At 38.6% G+C, this 14,164-nt stretch overlaps 1 protein-coding gene across 1 annotated transcript in view; it reads right to left on the minus strand.

The window, feature by feature from the left end:
* Positions 1-10,790, minus strand: part of LOC103041434 (protein arginine N-methyltransferase 3) — a 12,217-nt gene extending 1,427 nt beyond the window's left edge. Inside the window, exons 1-6 of the mRNA XM_049465955.1 lie at positions 10,718-10,790; positions 10,221-10,350; positions 7,814-7,896; positions 4,791-4,840; positions 4,472-4,574; positions 3,923-4,094 (exon numbers count right to left, since the gene is read on the minus strand). Of these exons, the coding sequence (XP_049321912.1) occupies positions 3,923-4,094; positions 4,472-4,574; positions 4,791-4,840; positions 7,814-7,896; positions 10,221-10,350; positions 10,718-10,739 (560 nt within the window). The 5' untranslated portion in view covers positions 10,740-10,790. The remainder of the gene's footprint in view (positions 1-3,922; positions 4,095-4,471; positions 4,575-4,790; positions 4,841-7,813; positions 7,897-10,220; positions 10,351-10,717) is intronic.
* Between the last annotated feature and the right edge of the window lie 3,374 nt (positions 10,791-14,164).

The following is a 14,164-nucleotide window of genomic DNA, read 5'->3' on the forward strand; positions in this document are numbered from 1 at the left end:
GGAGACGTGGAGGAGGCCGTAGGAGGGCAACAACCCAGCAGCAGGACCACTACCTCCGCCTTTGTGCAGGAAGGAACAGGAGGAGCACTGCCAGAGCCCTGCAAAATGACCTCCAGCAGGCCACAAATGTGCATGTGTCTGCACACACGGTTAGAAACCGACTCCATGAGGATGGTATGAGGGCCCGACGTCCACAGATGGGGGTTGTGCTCACAGCCCAACACCGTGCAGGACGCTTGGCATTTGCCAGAGAACACCAGGATTGGCAAATTCGCCACTGGCGCCTTGTGCTCTTCACAGATGAAAGCAGGTTCACACTGAGCACATGACAGACGTGACAGAGTCTGGAGACGCCGTGGAGAGCAGTCTGCTGCCTGCAACATCCTTCAGCATGACCGGTTTGGCAGTGGGTCAGTAATGGTGTGGGGTGGCATTTCTTTGGAGGGCCGCACAGCCCTCCATGTGCTCACCAGAGGTAGCCTGACTGCCATTAGGTACCGAGATGAGATCCTCAGACCCCTTGTGAGACCGTATGCTGGTGCGGTTGGCCCTGGGTTCCTCCTAATGCAGGACAATGCTAGACCTCATGTGGCTGGAGTGTGTCAGCAGTTCCTGCAAGATGAAGGCATTGAAGCTATGGACTGGCCCGCCCGTTCCCCAGACCTGAATCCGATTGAGCACATCTGGGACATCATGTCTCGCTCCATCCACCAACGTCACGTTGCACCACAGACTGTCCAGGAGTTGGCGGATGCTTTAGTCCAGGTCTGGGAGGAGATCCCTCAGGAGACCATCCGCCACCTCATCAGGAGCATGCCCAGGCGTTGTAGGGAGGTCATACAGGCACGTGTAGGCCACACACAATACTGAGCCTCATTTTGACTTGTTTTAAGGACATTACATTAAAGTTGGATCAGCCTGTAGTGTGTTTTTTCACTTTAATTTTGTGTGTGGCTCCAAATCCAGGCCTCCATTGGTTAATAAATTTGATTTCCATTGATGATTTTTGTGTGATTTTGTTGTCAGCACATTCAACTTTGTACAGAACAAAGTATTCAATGAGAATATTTCATTCATTCAGATCTAGGATGTGTTATTTGAGTGTTCCCTTTATTTTTTTGAGCAGTGTATATATATATATATATATATATATATATAAATATCTGCAAATAAAAGCTGAAATGATCTTGTGTCTCATATTTATCTTTTAATGTCCAACCCAAATGTTTTTAATCTACAGCAGAAATAAATGTATTGGCCTTACTGTCCCAATTCTTTTGGAGGGACTGTAGCTACACTTTAGTGAGTCCAGTTTATTAGCATTGGCTCTAATCTCTTGAGTTTAATGGTTAAGCTCGGTGGTTTTAACCTGTGGCCCCCAAGAGCCAAGGCCCAAATATTTTTTTTTTTCTATTTTGCAAAGTAAAAGTTATTTTAAAACAAATGTAGTTGTAGTTAATTAATACAATGATAAACAGTATTTTTTTTTTTGAAAAAAAAATTCATTTTTAGGTTGAGCTCACTGATAATGGAAAATTTCGGGGGCAGATATCAGGCAGTAGAGGCACCTACCACTCAAAACTGCTGTTAAAAATGTTTTAACACTCAGTGTACTAAATAAACATACGGTTTAAGTCGGACTCAGGCTCATAATGATGATTTATGTGGCAGGCCAGGGTCGGGCTGGATTTTTGGGGTCAAATCTAAGCTGTAGTCACATGCACAGGAAAAAGACAAAGTTGATGGTTGTGCTGGATTTGGTTTTAATTTGCAAAAACATATATATTCCAGAGGGCTGTGGAAATTTTTGTCATGGGCTCAGTGAGTTGCACAGTACACAAGCTGATATTTAAGCTGGTCATGCTGGTTTTCCAGGTTACCCAGTTCTAATTTCACTTGGTTTAAAGTAGATCTTTCATCAACCTGGATCCAAAACCTGCATAAAAGTACAGACCTACTTAATTATGAATATTAGCCTGTTAGAGTAGATTAAGATGATGTTTATCATTCTTTAAAAAAATGTGTCTCTCACTCAGGTTTAGCAAACAACTTATTTAAATAATGATGAATGTGAAGGTAAATCTAAAAGAATTAACACTACATTTTTTATTAATGGTAGGATGTCTGTTCCGCATACAATTACAACATTAGTTCTATTAAAACTTTTATATCTGAACAATATAGAGTATTACAAAAGCGAGTACACCCCTCACATTTTTGCAGATAATTAAGTATATCTCTTTACAGGTTAACACTGAAGAAATGACACTTGGACACAATATAAGGTAGTCTGTGTGCAGCTTATTATATAACAGTGTACATTTATTCTTCATTCAAAATTACTCAATATACAGCCGTTGATATCTAAACCACCGGCTACAAGTGAATACCCCCCTAAGTGAAAGTTTCTGAAGTGTTAATATTTTGGAGTTTACCAGAGCTTCACAGGTTCCACTGGAATGATTTTCCACTCTTCTGTGACGATCATCACAGAGCTGATAGCGGATATTCGAGACTTTACGCTCCTCCACCTTCCGCTTGAGGATGCCCCAAAGTTCTATTCAATGGTTTACTGGGTTTAGGTCTGGAGACATGCTTGATCAGTCCATCACCTTTACCCTCAGCCTCTTCAGTAAAGAAGAGTTCATCTTAGAGGTGTGTTTGGGGTCATTATCATGCTGGAACTCCGCCCTGAGACCCAGTTTCCAGAGGGAGGGGTTTATGCTCTGCTTCAGTATTTCACACAGTACATACTGGAGTTCATGTGTCCCTCAATAAAATGTACAGTAACTCCCCAAAACCTGCTGCACTCATGCAGCCCCAGACCATGGCACTCCCACCACCATGCTTAAATGAAGGCAAGACACAGTTATCTTTGTACTCCTCACCTGATTACTTCAATCTCTGCAGCAATACTCACAGCACTCCTGCACCTGCATCTTTCAAAGACAGCATTTGGACGTGATGCTGAGAACGTGCACTGAGCTTATTTGGACGATCAAAGCGAGGTCTGTTCTGAGTTTACTCTGCTAATTTAAAATGCTGGATGATCTTGGCCACTGTGCTGCAGCTCAGTTTCAGGGTGTTGGCTGTCTTCATGTTGCGCAACAGTTCATCATTTAAGATCCTCAGAGAGTTCTTTGTCATGAGGTGCCAAAGTTTAATTTTTAGTGAGCAGTATGAGAGAGTGTAACACTAACGAGTCACATGATATTTTGCATGGAAAATTACAAGAATTGCTCAACTTGGACCTTTAGGGGTGTGGTCTCTGAGGGGTGTACTCACTTTTGTTGCTGGTGGTTTAGACATTAATAGGCTGTATATTGGGAGGAATTTTTAATGAAGAATAAATTTACACTGTTATATAATAAGCTACACACAGACTACTTTTCACTGTGTCAAAGTGTCATTTTTCCCATAAAAGATAAACTTGTGAAGAAATGTGATGGGTGTATTCACTTTTGTGATATACTGTGTCTGGACACATATAAAATAAATTATATTTATCATAACCGATTAATCAAAAAAAATAATTGAGCTAATCACAGGAAATAACAGATAATCAATTATCAAAAGTGATCGTTAGCACCACTGTAGTGATAGACTCTGCAGAAAGTTGGTGAACTCTGTGCACTATGCTCCTCAGCATCTGCTGAGTCACTGTCGCTCCCAGTCTCTTCCACTGTGTTGTAAAATCACTGACACTTCTCTGAGAGCCTGAGACCCATTCTTTCACTAATGATTGTAGAATGTGCTGCTTTTATATACCTGTGATCATGGAAGTGATTGGAACCTGAGTTTAATGATTTAGATGGGTGAGAGACTTTTGACAATATAGTGTATTTACTAAATGTGCATTCTGATCTCTTCCTGTAATAAAGGTCCATCATTATGTCTGTAACTGATCTCAGGAATTACTCACTTGAGTTTATGCAGATCCTCCATAGCTCGAGCCAAAGCCTCCTCCGAGCGCTCAGCTCTCTCTTCTGCCTGCTGGGCCTTTCGGAGTAAAGCTGTAGTCTGATCCTTCCCCTCAACCTGACCTCCTGGTGCAGCATCCAGCTTCATCTCACCCCCAATCAGATCTTCCAAATCTGCAGCATATTAAAACATGTCAGGCTAATTTACATGTGTGACTAAAGGAGCAAATCAGATCAGCTGGACGGTGCTCAGTTTCATACGCGGTCCAAAAATGTTTTTTTTTTTTTTTAAGTTTTTTATTTATTTATTTTTTTTTTTGTTTAAATCCCATTTACTCCCTAATTTACATGGCCAATTACCCAACCCACTCATTAGGACTCCCCCTATCACTAGTGATGCTCCAACACAGAGAGGGTAAAGGCCACTCGGAGCTCATCAATTTTACAGAAAGTTGAGGCAGGCTATTGTTACCCACTCAACTAAAACAAAGTGGTGTTTGTGTCTGAATCAGCTCATGTTGCTGAATAAAGTGTGTGTTTTTAGCCTGTACCAATCAGCAGCAGAGGATCATCAGGCAGAGCCGGCTTCATGTACTCATCCCCGTCCCACGGCAGAGCGCCACCCAGACCAGCCAAACTGTCCCCACTGCACTTCTACACAACACACACAAACACACACTTATTATTAAACAAATATTACACAATCAGAACCCTTTACAAAAGTAGCCTTATTTTAAAGTGCTCTTGAATTATTTTTCTAAAACTGATTACTGACTGTGATTTACAGACTTTCCAATTCAATAAGCATAATCAATTCTTAAAAGAAGCTTAACATGGTTTTGATAAAGAGAATAGGCACAGTACACTTACCGCTGTTCTAATGTAGTTTATCATCTTTATGTATCCGTACTCATCAAGTCCTAGAAAGGAATGATAAATAAGCAGTATGCCAACAAAACTGCGAATGATGCAACACTGGTAAGGAACAGGAGTGTCGCCATGTTTTCCTTCTAATCCAGAAAGCTAATCTAAGTTGAAAATTGTAATTCTTAAAAAAAAAAAATTAAGAAATGTTAATCTACAGAGATTTTTCTCCTGTTTATTTGGGTGAGTAAAGCACTTCCGATAATTTACAGTTTCCACTAATGCTGCCCGACGGCACTACACGGAGGAACCCTGAGTGTTTCGGTAAGTCAGGGAGATATTAGCTAGTAGCTTGTTTTAACACAGAAAACACACAGACTACAGTCCGATTTACTCACCACTGAACGGTGAAAGAGCTAGCACTTAGGACAGCTAGCATCTAATGCTAATCTTGCTTCAGCCTCAGTGCTGGATAACTAAACTGAAACTCCTGTATAACTCTGGACTTTAGTGGACTGGATTTACAGATCCTTAATACCTGACTGATAGAATTCATACATAAGGAGCACCAGATTATTTTTTGGAAAATCAAAGGATTTTAAGTGTGCCTTATAGTGTGAAAAATATTGTATACAATACATTTGTATAATAATTTCTATGACTGGCAGTGAAAATGAATTAAATTTTATTAAAATATTAAATGAATAATAATTACCTTTTACTGTGTAGACAGCAGTTCATTTAGTTTAACCCCAAAACAGCTTATACTGAAAAGTTTTTTCCTTTTCCTTGAAGGCATTATTATTTCCATAGTTTCACACTAATGAAACCAAATTCTGACCATACCATCAGTGTTGCTCAGCAGGAGACCAGTGCTGAACCTCAGTTCTTGGTTGACAGAACTCAAACCTAATCTGTTCTTCTGCTGTTGTAACGCATCCTTGTCAAGATTAGAGAAGTTGTGTGTTTTGAAATGATTTTTAATTTAACCGGATGTAGCCTCTCTCTTCAGTTCCAAATCAGCACTGAGTTCTCATATCAGCAGGGCTTTCCTCCATTTGCCACTGCCTGGATGTGATTTCATTATTCCATCATTCTGAGTAAACTTTTTTTTTTGCTGACGCGAGGGGCTGCCTTTCCAGTAGTCTCTTTGTGTGTTTTTCTACTTTTTTATTGTCTCTGTGCTACTACACACATCTGTTGTGCACTTATTTACATCCTTAAGATATTTTTATCATAAATATGCAGGTCAGCGAGGAACATCGTGTTTATTCCCGTGAAGAACTGCTGGGACGTCTGACCCACGGGACGTGTCCACACAAGATCTGGGGAGCCGACTACAGACCAATTTGCGTTTCGGGAAAAGGTGGGAGTGAAAGATGCCATCCTCTATCTTCTGCACAGAGCTCACTCTCATCTGGCTCAGGCAGGAGGTGCTGTGAGGTTCACGTTCCTCAACTTCTCCAGTGCCTTCAACACCATCCAGCCCCTACTACTGAGAGACAAGCTGATGGAGATGGAGGTGGATATGCACCTGGTCACCTGGATCACTGACTACCTTACTGGGAGACCACAGCATGTCAGGATCAGAGACTGCTCCTCTGATACAGTGATCAGCAGCACAGGAGCACCACAGGGGACTGTTCTCTCTCCAGTCCTGTTCACACTGTACACATCAGACTTCAAATACCACTCGGAGTCATGCCACATGCAGAAGTTCTCTGAAGACACTGCAATCGTGGGGTGTGTACGACGTATAGACTTCAGGAGGTCCAGGCCTTCTGCTCAGCAGCCAATCTCCATCGAGGGGGTCAATGTGGAAGTGGTCAAGTCCTACAGATACCTTGGTGTGCACCTGGACGACAGGCTGGACTGGTCAGTGAACACTGACTCCCTCTACAGGAAGGCCCAGAGCAGACTGTACTTCCTCAGAAGGCTCAGGTCTTTCAACATCTGCCAGAAACTCCTGCTGATGTTCTACCAGTCTGTGGTAGCCAGTGTCCTCTTTTACGCTGTAGTGTGTTGGGGAGGCAACATCAGCAAGAGGGACGCTGGACGACAGGACGGGCTGGTGAGGAAAGCTGGTTCTGTGTTGGGACTAGAGCTGGAGTCCTTAACACCACTGGCGGAGAGGAGAGCCCTCAGCAAGCTGCTGAACATCATGGACAATGTTCACTTTCGCGTTTGTGTACTGTGTATACCTGCTGCTGGATGTCCAGAATTTCCCCTCGGGGATCAATAAAATATCTATCTATCTATCCAGCCATCTAAACTCTAGAGGTGGTGTTCACCCGTTTATCCCGTCTGAAGGTTGATGTGGACATTACCTGAAGCTGCAGGACTGTATCTGCATCATTTTATGCACTGAACTGTTGTCACACGGAGACTGTAAAAAAGATGGACTCCGTGTCGCCGTTCACATTCATTCAATGAAAATGAAGCCAAAATCTTCCTCCATGTTGGCGATCCTGAAACCCGAGTCTGCTCAGTAGAGACCAGAGGAGGGAGAAAGACTGACTGTGGAGAGACCGCCTACTCATTTAAATAACCCCGCCCCTGAGAGCTGCCTCCACAGAGCTCACACAGTCTATGGTCCAGCTCTGGCTAGATGTAACCCAGCCCTTTTACAATAACCACACCTTTTTGAATAGAGCTGAATAACGTTTTAAAAACGAGTTCTGTGGGGATATAAAAATTTAACAAAATAATCAGAGGTTACACTAGCTGCTGCATTTAAATAATGGAGGTAGAATTACAGTATATTAGAAAAAACATGATTGAAAGTTGTCTGTTTTGCCATTGAAACCTATGGGGATGGGTGGAGTTACACAGCTTTCTGCAACCGAACAGCAGGGGGCGCCTGACCTGTGGTGGCTTCACTTTTAAGAGACGATGCTCTGTCCAGCTATACACAGTCACATAATTGTCTGATAAGATATCTGCATGAACGCGTCGGTGCACAGGTGTTCCTAATAAAGCGTTTGGTGAGTGTATATGCTGTTTTGTTCTTTTGTTGTTGATTTACTTACTGTGTGTTGTCACCAGCTGCAGGAGGTCCACACCATGTTCTGACTGGCAGTGTTGGAAAGTTTCAGGAACAGAACTGAAGGATCTTTTAAAGACAATAGAGTTTTGATCACTGATTAAAAATTATACAATGGCTTGCAAGTACACTGCCTGGCCAAAAAAAAGTCGCCACTATAAAAAAAAAAGGTCTAGTCTAATATTTGGTTGGACCAACCTTACCTTGGATTGCGGGACGTTTACTGTGGCATTGTTTCGATAAGCTTCTGCAATGTCACAAGATTTATTTAAATCCAGTGTTGCTGGATTAATTTTTTTACCAAGATCTTGCAGCAGCATTGATGATGGTAGAGTCTGACCAACCGCTGCACAAAGCAGCTCTTCTCCATCCAGCACATCCCAAAGATTTTCAATGAGGTTAAGATCTGGATTGAAATGAAAATGATGATCTCATGTTCCATAAATCACTCTTTCACAATTCCAGCCCCATGAATCCTGACATTGTTATCTTGGTATATGCTCGTGTTCATCAGGGAAGAAATAATCCATTGATGGAATAACCTGGTCTATATTCAGTTTATTCAGGTAGAGTCAGCTGACCTCATTCTTTCAGCACATACTGTTACTGAACCTAAACCTGAAGACCAACTGCAGCATCAACCAACCCCACATCATTTACTTACTTACATCCAGGTGGAGACTTTTAGCCAGGCAGTGTATTTATACCCCTTCAACTTTTTCACATTTTGTCAACTTATAACCACAAACTTTTGTGTTTATTATCATTTTATTTTAAATGAGAGAAATTATACATGGTTTTAGAAATTTTAATCAAATAAAAATCTAAAGTGTGATTAGTTGATAGAATGTAATTTAGTCTCTGTATAAATACACCTGTCCTGTGACGGACTCAGTGGTTTGTTAGAGAACACTAGTGAACAAACAGCATCTTGAAGACCAAAAAACTCACCAGACAGGTCAGAGATAAAGTTGTGGAAAAGTTGAAAGTTTAAAGCAGGGTAAGGTTATAAAAACATATCCCAAGCTTTAAGCATCCTAAAGAGCCTTGTTCAATCCTTCATCCAAAATGGAAGATGTATTCTACAACTGCAAACCTACCAAGAAAAGACCATCCATCCAAACTGACAGAGCTAGAAGAGCACTGATCAGAGAAGCAGCCAAGAGACCCATGGTCACTCTGGAGGAGCTGCAGAAATCCACGGCTCAAGTGGGGGAATCTGACCACAGAACAACTATGCACTCCACAAATCTGGACTTTATGGAACAGTGGTAAGAAGAAATTGTTGAAAGAAAGAAGTAAGAAGTGCTGTTTGCAGTTTGTAGCCACTGGCCATGTAAGAGACACAGCAAACATGTGCAAGAAGGTGCTAGAGGAGTCCAAAACTGACCTTTTAAATGTAAAGCACTATGTGTGGTGTAAAACTAACACTGCTCATGGAGATAAATATGGATGGAGATAAATACAGGAATATCCTGTGGGAGGCGGCAGAAGACTTAAGACTGGGAAGGACATTTACCTTCCAGCAAGACGATGACCCTAAACATACAGCCAGAGCTACAGTGGAATGATTTACATCAGAGAATATTCATGTGTTAGAACGGCCCAGTCAAAAACCTGACCTAAATTCCACTGAGCTTCTGTGGAGAGACATGAAAACTGCTGTTCACACATGCTCTCCATCCAACCTGACTGAACTTCAGCTGTATTGTAAAGAAGAATGGACAAAAACCTCAGTCTCTAGGTGTGCAATATTGGTAGAGATAAACCCCAAAAGACTTGTAGCTGTAATTGCTGTAAAAGATGGCTCTACTAAGTATTGATATAGGTCATTGTAGGTAATTCCCAATAATTACATTAAAATATTTTATTACTGGTCATTCGATATATAAATCTGGCCTTAATATTTCTTAGTTTTTTTTTCAGCAAATGGAGTACATTAATGTTAATGAGACAGTATTTCAACTTTTGTTCCAACTTAAAACAGAACGTTTAATTTAGTTTATTAATGTTTATAATCCGATTCTGTAATTTGACTGAATATTTCTAATAAGGTTAATTGTTCTTTAAAATGAACGAGTAACATATATACTATATAACATATATAGTATTATATTATAATTAAATCAGTAAAACAATTTAATAATAATAATAATAATAATAATAATAATAATAATAATAATAATAATAATAATAATATCATTAATAATTATGTTTACTTGATGGACAATATCATCCAATAAAAATTTGTTAGTCACAGGCCTACTAACGGTATCATTATACTATTATTACATGTGTGGCATATTATGGTCTTACCATATCAATAAAAACCCACATTGACCGGCCTAGTTCATCATAAAACTACATGAGTTGAAAAAAAAAAAGTTTCTTACCTTTGGCAAAAAAGGCAAGACACAGACACACCATCAGCATCTTCCTCCATACAATGCCACTGTTCATCATCATCTTCCTCTTCCTCACTGTGCAGCAGATCAGGCACCTCATCATCTGCAGCTGTACTGTCTAAGTTACACACAGAACACAAACAAAAACATGAAAATTAAATACCAGCATATATATATATATATATATATATATATATATATATATATATATATATATATATATATCAGTGCTAGTTTTCCTTTCCTTTTTGTCCAGCAGGAAGCTCTAATTCCCCGTTCCACCTTAAATGATGCTGTCGTCTGCAGCAGAATTTAAGGTGGAATAGAAGATTTAGGTAACATCAGTAAAAAGCTTTACTGAAAACACTACAGTTTATCTCGAATGAACGGACCGCTACACCGGAGCCCAGGACTAAATAAACAGTACCGGTTGTAAGTCTGTAATCCAGCATTAACACCACCGTAAACAAACTATTCACACTCACACGTGTCTGTGGGCTCCGCCATGCTGACCGCTTCGAAACATCCGGGTAACACACGAGCTGCAGCTCCGCGGTGTGACCACAGAGGGCGCCAAAACTGTAGAAAATAATATTCCACGAGTTTTTAAATGTTGTATTATCATAAAAGACAGTGGCAATAGTAGGTGCTAGTAGCAGTATTAAAAATAGAGGTGTATAGTAACAAAGAAGAACTTTTTCATTACTGTACTTAAGTACTAAAATGCTGTATCTGTATCTACTGGAGTATTACTTTTACTTCTCTACTGTACTTAAGTACTAAAATACTGTATCTGTATCTACTGGACTATTATTTGTACATCACTACTGTACTTAAGTACTAAAATACTATATCTGTATCTTCTGGAGTATTATTTTTTTACTTCTCTACTGTATTTCCAAACTAAAATACTGTATCTGTATCTTCTGGAGTATTATTTTTATTTCAGAACTGTACTTCAGAACTAAAATACTGTATCTGTATCTACTGGAGTATTGTTTTTTCTCCTACTTCTATTTTTACTTTACTATATATTTTCACTGAGTTTATTACTTTTACTCTGACACATTTTTTATGTGCTGCATCGTTACTCGCAGGGGGCGTCGCCAGTCCTTTTTAGTGGCTCAGAAACCACAACACCCAAAATTATTTTTTTAGACATTGGGTTAATTATATATTTAATTTTTAATGTTTTTAATTTTTTTTTAAATAATTATCTGGCATCAATAGTACACATACAATCCCCTCAAAAGGTATTGAGACAGTGAGGCCGATGCTTTGCTTGTAATAACTTCATCATGTCTGTGACCCACTGACATCACTAACCTTCTGCATTCTTCTTCTGTGATGCTTTTTCAGACTGCAGTGGGTTTTGGGTCATTATCTTACTGCATGATGAAGAATCTCTTGATTAGTTTAGTTTCTTCTTTCTTCAAATTTACAGACACATTTTTGTAGACTTCTGAGTTCATTAAACATCAATAAAGACAAATTAAACCTGTCCCAGAACGAACAATGCAAGCCCAAATCATGACACTACCTTCACTGTGTTTCACAGATGAGCTGGTATGATTGGAACCATGAGCAGAGCCTTTCTATCACATTGGTAAATAATAATCTTTGTCTCAGCAGTTCATAATTAATTCACAGGCTTTCCCCTGTACGTCATGCTAAATTCTTGTTTTGAACAGTAGATTGTGAGACTTTCACTCCTGCCCTGTTTGAAATATGTTGTTAGTAACGACTGGACATTCAGTTGTTCAGACTATGAACAATATTTGTTTAATGGCTCTAACTGATTTTCCATCCTCTCTCAGCCTCACAGCTGCTTATTTTTCACCCATAGACAGCTCTCTGGTTTTCATGTTGGTTACTCCTCTAACTTTAAATGCACAGTCTGCACAGATACAACTAAATCTGAAACTGAGCATTCATATTTTCAGCTCTGTTTATTATTTGAATAATTAATGTATCAGGACACACCTGCACAACAAAACACATCTTTTCCAATACTTTTGCTCACAAGAAAAATAGGTGGGTTCAGACAGGAGGTGCTGAATCTTCTGAACTGTGTATCAGATCCAGATATAAATACTTGGAAATAAAAAAGCTGAAATGTTGATATTTTGTATAATATTTGTCTTTTAATGTCAAACCCAAACTTTCTTAGTATACAGCTGAAAAAGTGATTGGAGGACATTGTATATTATGTTAAGTTATAAATATACTGCTTAAACATTCAGCTGGACATCCAGAGAAAAGCTTAAAGAGCCAGCCTACCAGCATAGGGTATGTTTTTTTCTGGATGACCAGCTGGTCTTTAACACACTATACATTTTGCTGTGTACTTCTTTAAAAGATCTTATTAAAGACTAATGCTTTAATAACTGAACAGCACTGAAGAAACATATTGGAGCCTTATTCATAAAAAAAAATCCCTCTGACAGTGGAGAATTTAGAACTAGTGCCCATTACAACATATAGTTCCAAAAGTCACACTACTTAAGTCAATTGCTTCTTGCATTTGCTTTAAAAATACCAAACCTGAGCTCCATGATAAATATTTTAAAGGAATATACTGTGCAATTAAGCATAGTCAAATATCAAATCATCACAGTAAAATAAAGTTATTACCAGTACGAATAATTTACAATGCATCACTGACATCATTTTAAACATTCCTTCAGTGACCCCTACTCTATATTATATTCTATAGTGTAATGACTCTGTTGTTGTGCCATTTTCATTTGTCTTCAGTCGTTGGAGATGCAGAGACTATTGTATACTATGTGCTCTGTAGGTGGGTATAATCCCAAATGACGTAATGCAGCTATTACCAAAATAATACTGAACCTAAAAACAATGAAAGCCACAGCTTATCAGGGCTGAACTACCAGTTCAGAAATACAGGTAGAATTACAAAATCAAAATATAAAAGAGGATAATGAAACATTACAGGTCATATCAGTAATTGTGCTCTAATATTAATGTATATCTAATATTTTTAGAAGAAAAACATAGGGGTGAGTGAGTGAACTTAAACATGCAGTAGAGCTGAATGTGTGAAAATGGGTCCTCAAGAAAGCAGTAGACCTTGTTGTTTCCCGATTATATTATTTAATATATATATCTGACAGTGGTGTGATGAATTCAGTTCAATTTTATCAATTCAATTTTATTTCTATAGCACTTTTTACAACAAAAGTTATATGTGAATATGTGGGACAACCACAAAATAACAGTAAATATTGTTCAAAAATCACTTTGTAGTATTTAATTGATATCATTATACATATGTTCTTATGTGGTACTATAGATACTCTATTCAATTATTACTTTTAATTTATTTGAATAAATTAATGTTTTATTTATTTCCTAAGATATCATATAAAATAAAATATATGTTAGAATAGTTTCTCATCATATTTATTTTAGTACAAGTAATCTTTTATTGGTAAAATAAAATAAAAAAACATTGCCCAGTTACGATGATCATTTTATATTTTTGACATGATTTTATAGTTTTTGGTTTTTTAAGTGTTCCAATTATACTTTATGATGCAAAATGTAATGAAACTTTACATCAATTCATCTCAACGATTATTTAATTTACGATTCCTGCATATCTGCACAGTCATGTCACAATATCATAATCTTCTCCTTGTTTCTACACTTACTGTCCTACTATCTGTATGAATCACACAGGACACTTTTAGTTCTGTGATTACAGACTGTAGTCCTGTATCAGTTTATCTACATACTTTATCCTCCTATTACACAAGCTAGACCACCACATAGACACACCACATTTTTATAGAAAGAATAAGAGATATTCACTGATATTTCACTGGCAGAACTGACACACCACAGTTCACTCATGATTTTCCTGAAAATTATTTAATTTAGATAAAGGAACAAATAAAGCGCCACTA

This window comes from Astyanax mexicanus, chromosome 16, assembly GCF_023375975.1.
Source record: "Astyanax mexicanus isolate ESR-SI-001 chromosome 16, AstMex3_surface, whole genome shotgun sequence".
NCBI lineage: Eukaryota > Metazoa > Chordata > Actinopteri > Characiformes > Acestrorhamphidae > Astyanax > Astyanax mexicanus.